This window comes from Girardinichthys multiradiatus, chromosome 7 (genome assembly GCF_021462225.1).
Source record: "Girardinichthys multiradiatus isolate DD_20200921_A chromosome 7, DD_fGirMul_XY1, whole genome shotgun sequence".
Lineage (NCBI taxonomy): Eukaryota > Metazoa > Chordata > Actinopteri > Cyprinodontiformes > Goodeidae > Girardinichthys > Girardinichthys multiradiatus.
Window position 1 is genome coordinate 18589012 of NC_061800.1, and position 17148 is coordinate 18606159.

General features: G+C 41.6%; 2 protein-coding genes across 14 annotated transcripts in view; both read right to left on the bottom strand.

The window, feature by feature from the left end:
* Positions 1-246: 246 nt before the first annotated feature.
* On the bottom strand, positions 247-11244 carry fbxl3a (F-box and leucine-rich repeat protein 3a). 3 transcript variants are annotated; one of them, XM_047370239.1, is made up of 5 exons: positions 10991-11244; positions 8494-8866; positions 8245-8367; positions 7243-7414; positions 247-4612 (listed from the first exon to the last, which is right to left on the bottom strand). In XM_047370239.1, exons 1-5 carry the CDS (start codon positions 11098-11100, stop codon positions 3972-3974), a joined length of 1419 nt encoding a protein of 472 aa, XP_047226195.1. In that variant the 5' UTR covers positions 11101-11244; the 3' UTR covers positions 247-3971. The 3 variants fall into 3 exon arrangements, with proteins under 3 accessions (XP_047226195.1, XP_047226196.1, XP_047226197.1); XM_047370240.1 differs by lacking the exon at positions 10991-11244 and adding an exon at positions 10357-10591; XM_047370241.1 differs by lacking the exon at positions 8245-8367.
* Positions 11245-14066: 2822 nt separating this feature from the next.
* mycbp2 (MYC binding protein 2) overlaps positions 14067-17148 on the bottom strand; it is a 79771-nt gene continuing 76689 nt past the window's right edge. For all 11 annotated transcript variants that reach the window (XM_047369726.1, XM_047369727.1, XM_047369728.1 and 8 more), the window contains 4 exons: positions 16919-17128; positions 16729-16836; positions 16192-16357; positions 14067-15450 (listed from right to left, as the gene is read on the bottom strand). In XM_047369726.1, the coding sequence (XP_047225682.1) occupies positions 15335-15450; positions 16192-16357; positions 16729-16836; positions 16919-17128 (600 nt within the window). In that variant the 3' untranslated portion in view covers positions 14067-15334. The remainder of the gene's footprint in view (positions 15451-16191; positions 16358-16728; positions 16837-16918; positions 17129-17148) is intronic.

The following is a 17148-nucleotide window of genomic DNA, read 5'->3' on the forward strand; positions in this document are numbered from 1 at the left end:
TTTCCTTTGGTCGCTATCACTGTTTAAAAACATCTTTGATATCTTAGTTTTATTTTATAAAAGAAATCTGAAAAGAAATCGAAAAATATCTAAAATCTGAAATTTAAATGGTTAAACTTTGTTGTATTTCAGATCATCTAAATCTCTAATTATGTTAAAAAACATTCGTTGTGTTGAAGCTTTTGGTTTAATCTCCATGTAATGATTTTAAGGTGCTGCAGTGAAACAGATGAAAGGTGCAACAAGTACATTGACAGTTGTTTATTTCTACATATGATCACAGGTCCTAAAGACAGGTGACCAATAAAGCAAAGTAGACCATTTTTTCCCCATAATCGCTTGCAATACAGAAGCATAATAAAAAGAGCTTCAACAGCAGTTTAGGTTTCCTAAACTTTAACTTGAGTACTTTCTAAACAAAAGGTTAAAACAATCAGGATTTAAAAATACAAGATAAAACATTTTTCCTTGAAATACATTTACTTGTTCAGCTCAATATTCCGATTAAAACAGGAAAAATCAAATGCGCTGGTTTAACTGAAGAAGCGAAATGACAGCTTGAAATCTGAAAATAATCAGTCGCTATGTTGCCGTATCGGTGACAGGAACACAGATGGTGGAGCTACTTGCTTCACTGAGACTTAATCATCTGAACAGAGAGTTCAGTCCAATAATGTTCAACTCCTGAAATGTCTCCATTTTAGTCTGACAGTAAACCTCCATCAGTTGATGGAAATATGTCTATCAGTAACTTTAGATACGTTTAGATGAATTAGAACGTCAGTTTATTACCATACATAGATACAGATTAAAATGTTTTCTGTACACCGTATTGCCAAAAGTTTTCATTTGTCTGTACTCACACATTAAGTACCTTCTCGTCTTAATCCATAGGGTTTAATATGATGTCGGCTCTAACAGCTTCACTCTTCTAGGAACTCTTTCCGAGTTTAGTGGTGTGTTTATGGGATTTCGTTTACCCTTCTTCCAGAAGCACATTTGCAAGGTCAGACACCGATGTTGGACACAAAGGGTTGGCTTGCAATATTCACTCTCAATTTATCCCAAAGGTGTTCTATTAGGGCTGAGGTCAGGACTTCGTCCAGGCCAGTGACTTTCATCCACACCACAATCACTCAATCAGATCTTTGTGAATCCCTCCAGAGCCAAGTCTCCACTGCTCCACAGACCTGTGGCAGTGGGCTTTATAACACTGCATCCAAAACCTTGGCCTGGATGCAGCGGTTCGGCACATGGAAACCCATTCCATGAAGCTCTCCACACGCTGTTCTTGAACTAAACTGGAAGGCCACATGAAGTTTGGAGGTCTGTAGCCATTCACTCTGCAAAAAGTTGGCTACCTCTGCTTGTTGTGTTCCTCAGCATCCGCTGATCCCAAGCTGTGATTTTACAAGGCCTACCAGTTCATGGCAGAGTTGCTGTCGTTCTCAATCACTTCCACTTTTTTATAAAACCGCTGACAGTTGAAAGCGCAACATTTAATAGCGAGGAAATTTCACAACTGGACTCGTTGCACAAGCCGTATCCTATCAAGCTAGCAAGCTACAATTCATTAAGCTTCTGTTGGTAGACTGGTGCTGGATTTTACTTTTGGTCACCATAATGACATTTTTTTATCCTTTTTGAATTTTTTTTTTTTTTTACAGATGAGTAATCACCTGTCATGACCACAGAGGAAGAGAGAGAGAGCACCACTCAATTCTTCCTATTAAAGAGACAAACCTGGAGTGGCGGACCTGAGGTCCACCTGTCAGCAACGATACCACGACGACCAATGATCTTGCTGCTGATCTGCATTTCTAATTTGACACTAACTCACAAATTAAAGTCAGCTTAATAATTAATAACATACCAAAAACCAAATACTTAACCTTAATTTGGACCGTTTTATAAAAGACAAAGAGCTGCTGGTTGAGCAAACATTGAACCCTGATGGGGTGAAATAAAGAAATAAGTACATTTCTATTCAAAATAACCAAACACACAGCGTTTATGTACAGGTGGATTCGACTTCCTTCTTAAAGGAAAAACAAAGTTTCATTCATCTGACTTGCCACATCTCTCTGACTGTAAAGGATGGAGGTGCACAGAATAACTCTCCTGCGTCCGATTGTTGCCATTAAAAAAAGAACATACGTGGACTAGGAGGGTGGCTGGTTCTTGAGACTGACAGGAAGTAGAGCTTTACCAGGCAAATTGCAGAAGATACAACTGAAACCTATAAAAGGACATATATCCATTTAATGCACCTGAGAGACAATAGGGTTGATTTCTGCGCTTCCAACGCGCATTTAAAGCTAACAGCTGCAGAGTCGATTACTCTGCTGATTACAAAGTAATCTGAGCTGAGAGCGTGCAGGCACACCCGCGTGCACCAACTAATTTACACTTTCAATATTTACACAATTCAGTGGCTTGTAAAAGTACTCAGACAACTTAAACTGTTTCATACTTTGTCAAACTACAAAATCATTTACAGCGTTTTTTACAAACGAGAATCTGAACAGTGTGGCGTTTAAATTTATTACAATAACCCTAAATAAAACCCAGTACACGTCTTTACAGTTTAGGAAAACATGTTAGACGCAGCATAGACTGGGATAACTTGGGTGGAGGTTCACCTTCCAACAACCCTAAGCATACAGCCAGAACTACAATGGAATTTAGATCAAAGCACATTCATGCGTTAGAATGGCCCAGTCAAAGTCCAGACTTAAATTTCACTGGAAATCTGCAAAAATGATGCACCCATGTGCTCTACATCCAATCTAACTGATCTTGAGCTGTTTAGCAAAGAAGCTTGTAGCTGCAGCAGAAGGTGGCTTTAAAGCATCGACTAAGGGGATTCTGAATATAAATGCACACCACACTTTTCAGATTCCTGTGTTAAAAAAAAAAAAGGCTTGTATCTTTTTCCTTTGACTTCACATTTAAAGGCTGTTGGTGTTAGCCTGTCTCAATGAGGTTTGCTGTAACGTGACAAAATGTGGAAGAGTTCAAGGGGTATGCACTTCTTTTGCAAGGCACTATAAATTGATTGTTTTTCTTCTTTTATTATAGCTTTTACTATTTTAACATACTGTGCCTGGGATCAGGTTGATCAGAGCTTCCGTACAAAATAAGCATTATTTGGCCGTAAAGACTCGATTCGTCTCAGTTGTCATTTGGTTTATATGTAAGGTGCGTAGAAAAATCTCTCACTGTACAAAAACCTTCTTTCACCGACACAGGAAAATAGTGTCTTTACAATTCAGGTACGTCACTCAACACTGTACACCTTCACATCACAAATATCGACTGTATGTACACGTTACTTTCTGCCAACGAGGACATTTACAACAAGATGTTTGTGATCCATGAATGAGTTCAGGTGAGTGCGAAAAGCTCCAGCTGCTTCTGTGTTAAAACATGTTTAAAAAGGAGCTTTAAAGCAGCCAGCTACTCGTCTTCCAAATGAAAACTTCTAAATTACCCGAAAGAACAGAAATCCCCATCCTCTGCTGCTTCCTAGACACATCTAACTCAACAGTGAAGAAACCTCAAAAGCCATAATGTGTTACAGAGAGCAGTGCAGCTAAACACAGCATAGTATGTAGGTCCATTGGTAGTGTAACAACATGCAATGGTGCAACTAACCGGATTTCCTGCGAAATGTCTGGCATGTTAAAACATGTCTGCACCCGTGCGTACATATGTACACAGACCAACATCTTTCCTGATGCACAATGCAGGAAAAATGTCCACATAACTGAGCTTGTTGTCGTTGCACTTCCAGCTGCTCTGAGTTCATCCCAGAGTTTGTTGATTTCAGGCTTTCTTAAAGATGTTGGGTATCACGTGATGTCCAAACAGGAGCTCACAAACGTTTTGCTTGTCGAGTTGGCGCCTAACAAATCACTACAGCGGAGCGGCTTTTCAGCGCAAACATGGAGGCTGAACTCGGACCCCCCCTACCAGGTCGGCATCATGTCCGGGAACCAGACCCGGCCCAGATGTTTGGACACTTCCCAGTGAATCTCGTCCAGGGAGTATTTATGATCCGGGATCAGCACCTCCTCCATGATGGACAGCTGAGACAGCCTCCTGCCGCACATCTTAACGAACTCCACGAACGCGCCGCAGGACACCTCGCACTCACCCAGGCCAATGGCCGAAAGCTGAGTGCAATGCTTTGCGATGCGGATCAGCTCCTCGTCAAGGGGTCGCAGTCCGTTGGCACACACAACCAGCTCCACCAGGCGAGGGCAGTGGAGGCCGACCCGACCAAGGACCTCCTTGCTGACGGAGCGCCCGAAGTAGAGGTGTGTGACGGGGATCTCGTCGTTGAAGAAGGGGCCGAACTCGTCCTCATAGAGGAAAAAGTACATCACCAGGTTGAATTTGGGCGAGTGGCGCACCATGGCGTCCCAGCTGCTCTTCTTGATGGTGTGGAAGTGCTGGCCCGGGTTCTCACTCACCACGTCAATGCGCAGGTGCTCCAGATGGACGTGTTTTTCAGAAGAGAGGGCCAGCAGGAGTTCATCGCTGAGGAGGTGGTAGTTCAGCGCCAGCTCCCTCAGCCCGTGGCACTGGTCCGCCACGCACAGGATCCCTGAAAGCAGAGACAGGATCTTCATTTTTAATCCCAGCCAATTGTTCAGCCCTGGTTTTAATTTTGTGCTGCGAACAAAACCGTTCGTTGTATTTGGCTGGAAAGCTGCAGTTGAATCAACGGGGACGGTCTAAGCAGAACATCAAAAACTCTTCCAAGAAAATGAAAGTCAAAGCAAACCACAGAACAGTCCTCTCATTATTACCGCCACAGTAGGAACCGACATTAAGCAGCAGCAGAGAAAAAGTACAGGCTCCAAAAACCAAATGAAAGACAGTCTTGTAAATAAAAACAAAAAGTTTGGCCAAAGCATATTTAGACATGATTGGAAATAAAATTGCTGTAACTAATCAACACCCAGAGGTCAAAGCTTCATAAAACAGATACATGTAAACATTTTCTTCATTCAAACTCTAGTGTCTAATATTAGGATTTTATGTGACAGACCAACAAAAACGAATGAATTATTATGAAGTAGTAGGAAAAGGATACAGATGCTTTTTATTTATGTATTTTACAAATAAAAATCTGAAGAGTGTGGCATGCATTTGTTTTCAGCCCCATTGAGTCAATACTTTGCTGAACCACGTTTTGCTGCAGTTACAGCTGCAAGTCTTCTGAGGTACACCTCTACCAGCTTTGGACACCTGGAGACTTGAGATTTTAGTTCATTGTTCTTTGTAAAATACCTCCAACTCTGTCAGCTTGGATTGAGAGCATCTATAAATATAAATGTTTAAATATCCCCACAGACTAATCAGTTGGATTTCAGTCTAGACTTTGACTGGACCATTCAAACACAGGCTTTGATCTAAACCCTTCTAGTATAAGTCTCTATGTTCACTCTCCTGATGGAAGGTCAACCCGCCTGCAGCCTCTAACAGGCTTTCTGCCTGTTTTGCCCTGTATTTAGCATCTATTTTCCCATGAACTCTGACCAGCTCCCTTGATCCAACCAAAGATACTCACCCCACTTCGTGATGATGCCACCATAGGGATGCTGTTTCACAGATGATTAGCATTGTTAATCAGGCGATTTCTTCAGGCAACTGGTTGCACTAGATTGTATTTCAGTGTATCACAAATGCAAGCAACAGTTTTCAGATTTTTATTTGTAAAACATATTCAGAATCAGCTTTATTGCCAAGTTCGTACATACAAACAAGGAATTTGACTCCGGTACACTTTGCTTTTTGTTTTGTTTTTGTATTACAGAATATACAAATTTACAATTTACAAATATACACGTATATAAATAAAAAGGTGCATTTGCAACATCTGTATGCTGTTGTTTTATACTCTATTAAATGTTCAACAGAGAAACAGCCTGGGGGAATAAACTGTCTCTGTGGTGGCTGGTTTTAGTGAACAGTGCTCTGTAGCGGCGGCCTGAAGGTAAAACTCTAAACAGTTTATGTGCAGGGTGTGTGGGGTCTGCAGAGATTTTAGCAGCTCTTTTCTTGATCCTAGACCTGTATAAGTCCTGGATGGAGGGAAGGTCAGCCCTGATTATTCTCTCTGCAGTCCTGATTATTCGTTGCAGTCTGGACCTGTCCTGTTTTGTGGATGAGCCAAACCACACTGAGATGGATGAAGACAGGACAGACTGAATGATGGCAGTGTAGAAGATGACCAGCAGCTCCTGTGGAAGGTTGAACTTCTTGAGTTGCCTCAGGAAGTACAGTCTCTGCTGGGCCTTCTTTTGAACAGTGTCTATGTGCAAAGACCATCTCAGGTCCTCAGAGATGGTGGTTTCTAAGAACCTGAAGTGGTCCACGGCCGATACAGTGTTGTTGAGGATGGTGAGGGGGGTGTATGGGGGTGGTGTTCTCTGAAAGTCCACCACCATTTCCACAGTCTTGAGTGGGTTCAGTTCAAGGTAGTTCTGACCGCACCAGTGTACCAGCCGATCCACCTGCTGTCTGTATGCAGACTCATCACCGTCCTGGATCAGTCCAATGACAGTGGTGTCATCTGCAAACTTAAGGAGTTTCATGGACGAGTCCGATGAGGTGCAGTCATTTGTGTACAGAGAGAAGAAGAGTGGGAATAGAACACACCCCTGGGGGGCACCAGTACTTATTGATCTGGATCGGGAGAAGATGCTCCCCAGTCTCACCTGCTGCTGTCGGTCCGTCAGGAAGCTGTTGATCCACTGACAGGTGGAGGCTGGGATGGTGAGCTGGGTGAGCTTCTGGTGGAGGATGTCTGGTATGATGGTGTTGAAGGCCGAGCTGAAGTCTACAAACAGGATCCTGGCGTACGTCCCTGGACAGTCGAGGTGTTGCAGGATGAAGTGTAGACCTAAGTTAACAGCATCATCTGCCGACCTGTTTGCTCGGTAAGCAAACTGCAGGGGGTCCAGCAGGGGGCCTGTGATGTCTTTCAGGTGCTTCAACACCAGCCGCTCAATATTACGAAACTTGTATCATTTGTCTCCCTCTTCACAACTATAGACTACTTTGTGCCGGTCTATCGGATAGAATCCCAACAAAATTAATTAAATATAAAAGTTTAGACGTTTTTTCGCATCTAAACTATTAAAGATAATAGTTTAATGCGAATAAACGTTAGTTAGAGCATTATGAATACTTTTGCAAGGCATTGTGTTTCTGTCAATGACAGTGTACCTGCAGGCGACACATGAGGGCAGCTGCTCATCTTCAGAAGCTTCAAGGTGTCACTGTTGTTGGCCACCAACACCTTCAGGGACGGATCATCCACCGGCGTGTCGTCGATCTTCAGCGAGGACAAAGATTTGGAGTTGACGAACACCACGGTCAGAGCCGAGATGAAGTGAGACTGCAGAAGAAAACTTTGGTCATTTTTTCCCAGCCTTTCTCACTACAGTAGTTCAGAAAACCCAGCTCTGAAAAAAGCAACAGTAACTTGACTGCATTACTGCTAAGGTAATTGGATTTATTACATGAGTAATGAAGGTATGTCTACATAAAAAACAGTGATTACAAAAATACCAACACAAACATTAAGACAAGGTCATTCCTTAGGAAACTGGCTGGCGATGAATCCGAATTTAGAAACACGACTGTGCTGCTAAAGGTTTTTAAAGCCTACATCAGGAAATGCTTTCCAGTCCATTCCAGTGCAGTACAGAAAACATACAGATCAATGACAAAGCTGTACATTGATTTAAATGTTGAAAACGCACAAATCAAAAGATACCATGAATAAAAATAAGTGTACAGAATAAAGTCCCTGTAGTGAGCAGAAGATGAGTAAAGTTCATATTCTCATATTATCAAGTTATTTGGGTGCTCAGAAAGTACCCACAAGTCCTTGCAAAGCTTCGGGCTCCCATGAAGTCAGCATTACAGAATTCTTCCACAATCGGATGTGACCATTTTTCAAGGGCTCAAAAAGAGATTGCTGTGCACCGAGGAACATAAAATAATGCTCATCGTGTTCTCTTCTGAGGCCAAATGAAAAACAGTCCAACCTTGTCGGTCTGAGACAGACACTACTTTTAACCTGATCTAAAAATCTCCTCAGCAACAATGTAAGAGAATTAAATACGTCAAAGGTTCAAAATAAATTGGCCTAAAACAGTGGCGTTCCTTATCATTGTCTTGACCAATAAGAAAACAGGAAATTCTTGTCAGCGTTAATTCTACCTTTGGAACCTCCATGAAACTGGGCCTGGCTGTAGAGATGAGTCCCAAGGTCTTCAGGGAACAATTTACCAACTGTGACAGAATGTCACACGCTGCCTCTGCAGACTCTGTGCTGCTGTCCACCTTATGAGCACAAACAAAAGCTGCCTATCACTTCAGGAGGACAAAAGCAACATATTCACTGTGTTGCTGACATTTTAGATTGTGGTACGATGTGTAGAACTGCCCAGATTCAACAAGGATTCTTACCTTGAAGCTGACGTACTGGAGGTGGTTGGAGTGCCTCTTAATGATCTGCTTGATGAGGTCTGGATGCGTGGCTTTCAGGTACGAGCTTGCTGGCTGATTGAGCTCGAACTCAAAGCATCTCCACAGCTCGGGCATGTGGAACGCCTCGTTCCAACCGCGGCACACCTGCGAGGCGTAAGCCCGGTCCAGCAGCGGAAGGTACTGGAAAATGTGCAGCAGGATCTCCTGAGGCAGCAGCGACCAGTCACAGTGCGGCGACTCGCTGGCTGCCACAGCTTCCGACTCCTCGCTCGTCTCCGTACGGACCTTCTTACAAGCCTCGGGTGGACTTTCACCGTTGCCTGCCTCCTCTCCTCCTTTCGTTCGTTTCATCCTGAAACATACATGCGGTGTTTAAGTCAAGTAAATTAGACATGAAAAGGGGATTGCTGCCTTCAATCATGCAGCAAAGAAGCACATTGCACAGTACAATTCAAAAAGGAAAAAAAAATAATTTCTGCAAAAAGGAATATGTGCTGACTGCTGTTCAACACAAGCCTAAAAGTTTATAAAGGTTCTGTTTTCAATCGGCCATGTTTCCAATAGGTGACAGGTTGGTTAATAATTGTACAAATGGAGCTCTGGAATTACCCTTTAAAAGAATACACCAGAACCATAACATTTTGTTATCATTTTAGCCTTTGTAATGATGTTTTACTTCTCGTTCCCTATTCATCGCCTTTCTCCAAATTTCCTCTGAATTAAATAAAACAACATCCTTTCCCCTCTTCCTCCTCACAGTCTAAGCCTTTTTTTTTTACCCTTTACAACCCGCTTCATAATGAGAGAGAGACTGTATTGGCTGCTACAGTTCGAGTCAGTCTGAGCCATGTGAGCTGCTCTCCCTGCTGTGCTACCAAGACAGATCTCTATGTAATAGAGAGAGTTGTGCAGAGGGCAGCTTACACACAAGGCATTACATTTTATGAATGACCAAAGAAATGTGCTACATTTATAAAGCCGGAGAACAACTTCTTCTGCAAATTTTCTCCACACATCATTAACCAGAAGCAGAATGGAATAAGTTACAAGCCAAACAATACTGTCATCAAAAGCAAGACGTGCACTGTGCAGCAAATCAAACCAAGATAGACAAGGACAACATTATTTAAAGGAAGGACGGGGGACTCGGATGATCGCAAGTAGTGGCATAGGGCAGGTAGAAAGGGTGCCCGACTTAAATGCAAACTCATCCTAAAAAAAAAAAAGAGAGAGAAGAGAGAAGAAATTAGGAAAAACAGAAAAAGTAGCAGCAAGTGTCTGTATTTTAATATTGGAGACCACAAAGCTGAAGGGAGAATATATCTGCCAAACCAGGGTCAATAACACAATCAAACAGCTCATTTAGACTAAAGAGTCACTAAAAATAAAAAAAAGATGACATATAACGCTTTCAGTAAAAGACAGAATAAAACCGAATGGTAACCAACACATCGACTAAAACAGAAGCTTCAGAGTGACATGAGATGAGCGTTAATTTAGTAACCAAACCAAAAAACAGTCACGTTTTTGAAAAGAGTTGCAGTTATATTACAGCAGGCTCCATGCTGGAGCAGCATCCTCAGGGCGAGATTAAAACTCAAAGGTTGGTACCAGAAATCTGTGGCTGTCAAAAAAAAAAAAAAAGCCTGCAGCTTCTGGAACAGGAACAATATAAACCATGCAACACTGAGGGAACATAGTGTGTTATTTTACTGCAAATTTACTCGAAATCTGCAGATGCTTATTCCTAAATGATACGGATGGAGAACAGAAGTCCTGATAGGACATTCCTATTAAGAGTTTGGTGGATGCTCCTTTAATTTCCTTTCATTTCCAACTCACCAGTCATCAAACAATCTGCTGGCTGTAGAATATGCGTTAGTATGAAAACTCAGTCTTTCTATGGCTCATCCACCTTCTCATTTTGCAGCGTGTTTACCTTCCCCAAAAACAATGATTAGAAGACCAAGAACGCTGCAAGAAATCTAACAGTTCGAATAAAATCACTAGTTTGTAGATTTACATTTTCAGGTTGCTTCGTACGGACCCGAACAAACCCGAATGACGACGCTAACATATTTCTGACTGCTAAATCACAACGTGACCATGACGACGTGACGTCACGCTACCAACAGAAAACGTGAGAGACGTGACAACGACTAGAAATGTGACACTGCAAAAAGCACACGTATAGGTTTGAATTTGCCTCACGTAAAGAATAAACTTTGCAATGTTTCACACCCAGTGAGCCATGAAGTGTTGCATTGGACGTTTTTCATTCATTCACAACAGCGTCGATGGATGTAACGGTTAGCCAGTTGTACATTAGCTTGTTTAAATTCACTCGAACAGATTTTCAAGAAAAGTTAGCAACATGCACCTTCGTGTAACGCACTCTTCCGTGTCATGGATAGCACTTTGGTCTATTAGGTGATATTTACTCATTACCCTCCGGCTCGGCCGAGCATCATCCTACCTTGTTGTTTTCACACACAGCTCAGTAGTTGTACGAAGGAAAATCCGAAAGCTGACTTGTCTCTTCAACCCGGGCTCACGAAGGAAAAACTCAGGCGAGATAACTCGCATGGGAACCCAATTACCGAGCACTCCGACGATACACAATAAGAAACAGCCACCTCCGCTCGGCTGACCTAATTCCCCCTCCTAACACTGAAATGGCGAAGTGTTTTGACAGCGGCGGTGCTCCACGGGAAACTTAATGCGAAATGGCTGTTGGTAAAGATCGTGCATTCTCGCGAGATTACTCACCCCGCTATAAAATCAACGTTCTCTCCAGAAAAGCACTTAACCTACAGATATAGATAAATTAACGAGCAACACAAAACAGTGTAAGCCTTTCTTGTTTATATCTGACATGAAAGAGAATTTGGTAAATAATAGTTTCTTTTATAGTCATGGTCGGTTAAGATTATCTTTGTCAATCTTTCTCACAAGACAACCAACATTATAATTAGGAATTTCAAAATTAGGAAGAAGTGATTTAGTCATTTTTAGTTTGTTAACTATATGAGATTTAAAGTCATAATTATGAAAACCAGTAATTATGACTTTAAATCAAAACAGTTAAACATGTAGAGTACCTAAAAAAAATGGTGCCAGAGTGACGTATCTTTCCTTATTTTACCCCACCACCAACTCTTTGCTGATAATCATATGCAAATACTTCTTTTCAACTAGAGTTTCCTTAAGGATACTAGCCAAGCTTTTCTGCTGCATAAATCCAGCCTGAATATAAAACCTTAAATATGGTCTGCCACCTTTAATAACATGTTATGGTCAGTTTTTCTATTCCTTTTGCTGTAAATCTTTTTTTTTTTAAATCAAGAAAAAAAATCTACTTCATTCAAATACAAGCTTCTGCACCGATGTCTCTAGTGACATCACATGAGGCATTATCACTAATCATTTTAAGCACTTTTATTTATGTTTCATGTACTTTATTTGCATGTTTTAAACAATTTCTTTCTGTATGCTGCAAAACATTGGAGACGTGTTTGAGAACACTGAAGAAAAATCTGGAAACAATCATAAAAGCCTTTTTTGTGTGTTTTTCAAAAAGGACCAGGGCAGAGTGGAATGAAAGTTGAACTCTGCCAAATATCACTCAGCCAGTGTTCATCAGTGCCGGCTGCTCAGCTCAAGTCATGCGCCTCATTTGATGTCATAAACACAACCTGCACATAACAAAATTAGCAGTGTTTGATGCTCTTTTAAATAAATATGTATGTATATGTGTGTGTATATATATATACAGGTCCTTCTCAAAATATTAGCATATTGTAATAAAGTTAATTATTTTCCATAATGTAATGATGAAAATTTAACATTCATATATGTTAGATTCATTGCACACTAACTGAAATATTTCAGGTCTTTTATTGTCTTAATACGGATGATTGTGGCATACAGCTCATGAAAACCCAAAATTCCTATCTCACAAAATTAGCATATTTCATCCGACCAATAAAAGAAAAGTGTTTTTAATACAAAAAATGTCAACCTTCAAATAATCATGTACAGTTATGCACTCAATACTTGGTCGGGAATCCTTTTGCAGAAATGACTGCTTCAATGCGGCGTGGCATGGAGGCAATCAGCCTGTGGCACTGCTGAGGTCTTATGGAGGCCCAGGATGCTTCAATAGCGGCCTTTAGCTCATCCAGAGTGTTGGGTCTTGAGTCTCTCAACGTTCTCTTCACAATATCCCACAGATTCTCTATGGGGTTCAGGTCAGGAGAGTTGGCAGGCCAATTGAGCACAGTGATAACATGGTCAGTAAACCATTTACCAGTGGTTTTGGCACTGTGAGCAGGTGCCAGGTTGTGCTGAAAAATGAAATCTTCATCTCCATAAAGCTTTTCAGCAGATGGAAGCATGAAGTGCTCCAAAATCTCCTGATAGCTAGCTGCATTGACCCTGCCCTTGATAAAACACAGTGGACCAACACCAGCAGCTGACACGGCACCCCAGACCATCACTGACTGTGGGTACTTGACACTGGACTTCTGGCATTTCCTTCTCCCCAGTCTTCCTCCAGACTCTGGCACCTTGATTTCTGAATGACATGCAGAATTTGCTTTCATCCGAAAAAAGTACTTTGGACCACTGAGCAACAGTCCAGTGCTGCTTCTCTGTAGCCCAGGTCAGGCGCTTCTGCCGCTGTTTCTGGTTCAAAAGTGGCTTGACCTGGGGAATGCAGCACCTGTAGCCCATTTCCTGCACACGCCTGTGCACGGTGGCTCTGGATGTTTCTACTCCAGACTCAGTCCACTGCTTCCGCAGGTCCCCCAAGGTCTGGAATCGGCCCTTCTCCACAATCTTCCTCAGGGTCCGGTCACCTCTTCTCGTTGTGCAGCGTTTTCTGCCACACTTTTTCCTTCCCACAGACTTCCCACTGAGGTGCCTTGATACAGCACTCTGGGAACCGCCTATTTGTTCAGAAATTTCTTTCTGTGTCTTACCCTCTTGCTTGAGGGTGTCAATAGTGGCCTTCTGGACAGCAGTCAGGTCGGCAGTCTTACCCATGATTGGGGTTTGGAGTGATGAACCAGGCTGGGAGTTTTAAAGGCCTCAGGAATCTTTTGCAGGTGTTTAGAGTTAACTCGTTGATTCAGATGATTAGGTTCATAGCTCGTTTAGAGACCCTCTTAATGATATGCTAATTCTGTGAGATAGGAATTTTGGGTTTTCATGAGCTGTATGCCAAAATCATCCGTATTAAGACAATAAAAGACCTGAAATATTTCAGTTAGTGTGCAATGAATCTAAAATATATGAATGTTAAATTTTCATCATGACATTATGGAAAATAATGAACTTTATCACAATATGCTAATATTTTGAGAAGGACCTGTATATATAGAGAGAGAGAGTGAGAGTGAAATCCCTCTATGGAAATCCATACATCATTACCCTGTTGTGTTTTTATTGTGAGCGCACATTTGTTAGTGAAAATAAATACACCACTCGATGTCCAGCAGAAATTGTTTTAGGATTACCAAAAAAAAAAAAAAAAATGATGACACATTGTATAATTTGTGAAACAGAGAATCTGGTTTATTACCATTCAACTCCATCCACCACAGATTACAGAGCAGATTCACAAGTTATAAGCTTTTTATTTAACAGCAGCTGCTTCTTTAATCTTTTTTTTATTCCCCACTCTCTGCCTCTTTGCCCCCCAGATCTCCCAGCCACGTACTAGGAAAAAGCGTACAGGTGCACTATTGTATTTGGTGTAAAGACTGGACCCTTGAACCCTTCAGCTGTAACCACTCCTTTAGTGCCTTTTTTTGTTCTCGTATTTCTGCAGGATTTTGATGCCTTGTTTTTAATTTATCAGAGCTGCAAACACAATTTACATCCACCATCTTTCACTGCAAGTGCCAGGTTCCTCTTTTCCAGACAGTAATAGAAGAGAACTGACATTAAGAGATGGGGCGGGGGCTGTATAAAAATGTACAGTGGTTTTATTTGACATACATTCCATAGATTAAACAGCTGCAAAATAGGAGGCACACCCAGTATTGCACTTCATTAAAAGTTCTGGCTCAAAACAAAACCCAGAATACCAAACAAAACTGAAGTGAAGAGAGCAACTTCGGAATACAGCTACTTTGAATAGTATCGCTATATACAAGATTAGATTAACCGCGCACTATTTCCACCCCGAATGTGATATTCTTAACAGTCTTAACAACCAACTCACCTTTTGTAGTTTGTCTGTCAACTCATGAAGCACTTGACAGTGGAGAATACTGTACAAGATTACGAAAAAAGTTTACATACAACAATGTTTTAAATTTATAGTAAGGAAGCTGGAAATATGGCCCCTTTCTTTGTATTTTTTCCCCTCTTTTCAAACTCACGTTCATCCACATTCGCGTTTAAGCAAATTTATTTAATCATTTATTTAATCTTCAATGTTACATCGTTACAGTTCGGTGATTGGGAGGTGTGCAACGTCTATAGAAGCCGAGGGATTACAACGGCTGCATGCAAACACGCCACAAGGTATTTTCTTTTTTTCCGTTCTTGTTTTTCTTTTTTGAAAAAAAAAAGTTATTTTATTTTTAAGTTTGCTCTGAGTCCAAAGGAGCAACAGCCTGTGCTCGCAGCAGAGCTCGGATCCTGATGTTGGTGAAAGAGCAGACATGACGACTCTGTGTGTGAAGCGGAGACCTGGTCTGCGGTCCAGGACACTCAAAGCCAGAGCTGAGCTTTTTCACCGAGTCTCAGCAGTGGTGGCGGTGATAAAAATCACAGTAGACCGACTGGTTTTCAGTAAGTCTCTTAAAGTTTAAAAGGTGTGGGCATTCCTGCACACTCCACAGCCCAGAGCAAATTCTTCACCCGTCGGTGGGTGGACCACATGCAAAGGGCACTCAGTGCCTTCCAGCTGCTTGCCCTTGGGCCCTGTAACACAGAGACAAGGAATTACACTTTTCTCTCATTGTTTGTTTTGTCAATTCCTACGGGGACATCAAAATAAAATGAGCAATTGTATTCCTCTGATAACAACACAGTTTAAACTAAATCACTGCAGTAATATTCAGACATAAATTGTATCCATAACATAAAGCAAAAACAGTTGCATCAATAGCATTTTGTCATGTTAACCCCTTAAACCTCGATATATTTTGTGGGGGAATTTAAATCTGTCTGGTGTGTCAACAGATTCTCCAACCTGAACTGTGGATCTCTGCAGCTCCCCCAGAGTTACCATTGGCCACTTTGTTGTTTCTCTGATTAATGCTGTTTATTAACTAATGCTCTCTAACAGAGCTTCACAGAGCTTTATTTACACTGAGATTAGTTTGGGTTATGCTTAACCATGAAGCAAATGTTTTGAGCAGAAGCACAAAAGCCAGAAACAGTTTCTAAAGCAATGTGCCAGAACCTAGGATGGGGTTTCATAGAGCGCTTTAAAAGATTAACTAGAATAAGCTGATGATCAGTAGCATTTCAAAACAAAGGCATTTTCCCTGATTTGTAATTTGTTAGCATAAAAATACCTTTCAGACAACACAAAAATTAATTTACCACAATTTGAAGGTTTTAGTTGTTCATGTCAGCTAAAATAAGACTCCTAAAACCCTAAAATGTTGAGAAAAAGGTCGATAAGATCATTCTTTTGGGGAGAAACTATTTGCTCACCTGCAGGACAGCGAGGGAGTTCCTCCTTGGGAACACTGGTCATTCTCTGGAAGTCGTCATGGCAGGCGTTACAGAAGTGTGTGGTTCCAAAGCAGAAGAAAACAGCCACGGAGCAGCAGTACCGGCATTTATACTCCAGGAAATCTGTGCCGTGTTTGGAGCACATCTGACAAAAGTAAACAGGAGAGAGAGCAGAGGGGCAATTATAATTTGATTCGCCTTTAAAGCAATCATAAGCCCTATTTCTGACAAAAAAAATGATTTTGTGGATTTTCTTGTGCAAAAAAACCACAACAAAAAAACAAAGACAAATCCACATTAAGACTTTTCTTTTAACCTATTTTTGTCATCAGATAAAATATAACAAATAATCTTCGGAGGGGAGAAGAGCTGTAACCTTTTCCCCAGATCAGTCTTTCTTCTCTGCTAAGACCAGCACACTTTTCATCTACCTCTCAGCAGGAAGTTACACAAGACATTTTAATCAAGATCTTCTATCTGGCATAGCTAGGATCTTTACAGGTATCATTTACTCACCTGGGCCCTGGAGACATCCGAGCATGCTCCACAGATCAGTTCGCTGGGGTCATAGTCATCACCTTGTCCTGCTTCTGCATCACAGCGAGCCTCTCCTCCAAAATAAGCCTACAAGCAGGGACACTGTTGATTTTCAATCCATGTAAAACATTTGAGCCAAAAAACTTCCTGCATGCAAGTCATTTGAGACCTTTTTGCACTTGTAGCAGACGTAGTAGGCGTATCTGTTCATGGCAAAGCCTGCGGGGTCGTTGTGGAAGCGTGCTCCTGGTGTAGTTATCGCCTCACTCTTGTGTAGCCCCTCATACTCCAACCTCATCAGAGCTTTTCTCCTCACATCTTCATAAAGCTCCTTAATGGGATCCAGGAGGTCTTTGATTACAGAATGATTGATTTTGTTCTGTGGGAAAAAACACAAGC

Coding starts and splice junctions, on each gene's coding strand:
- fbxl3a (XM_047370239.1), bottom strand. CDS start 11,100: ATGCGAGTTATCTCGCCTGAGTTTTTCCTTCGTGAGCCCGGGTTGAAG. Junction 8,368..8,493: donor TCCAGTACGTCAGCTTCAAG/GTAAGAATCCTT, acceptor TGTGCTCATAAG/GTGGACAGCAGCACAGAGTC. Junction 7,415..8,244: donor GTTTCATGGAGGTTCCAAAG/GTAGAATTAACG, acceptor TTTCTTCTGCAG/TCTCACTTCATCTCGGCTCT.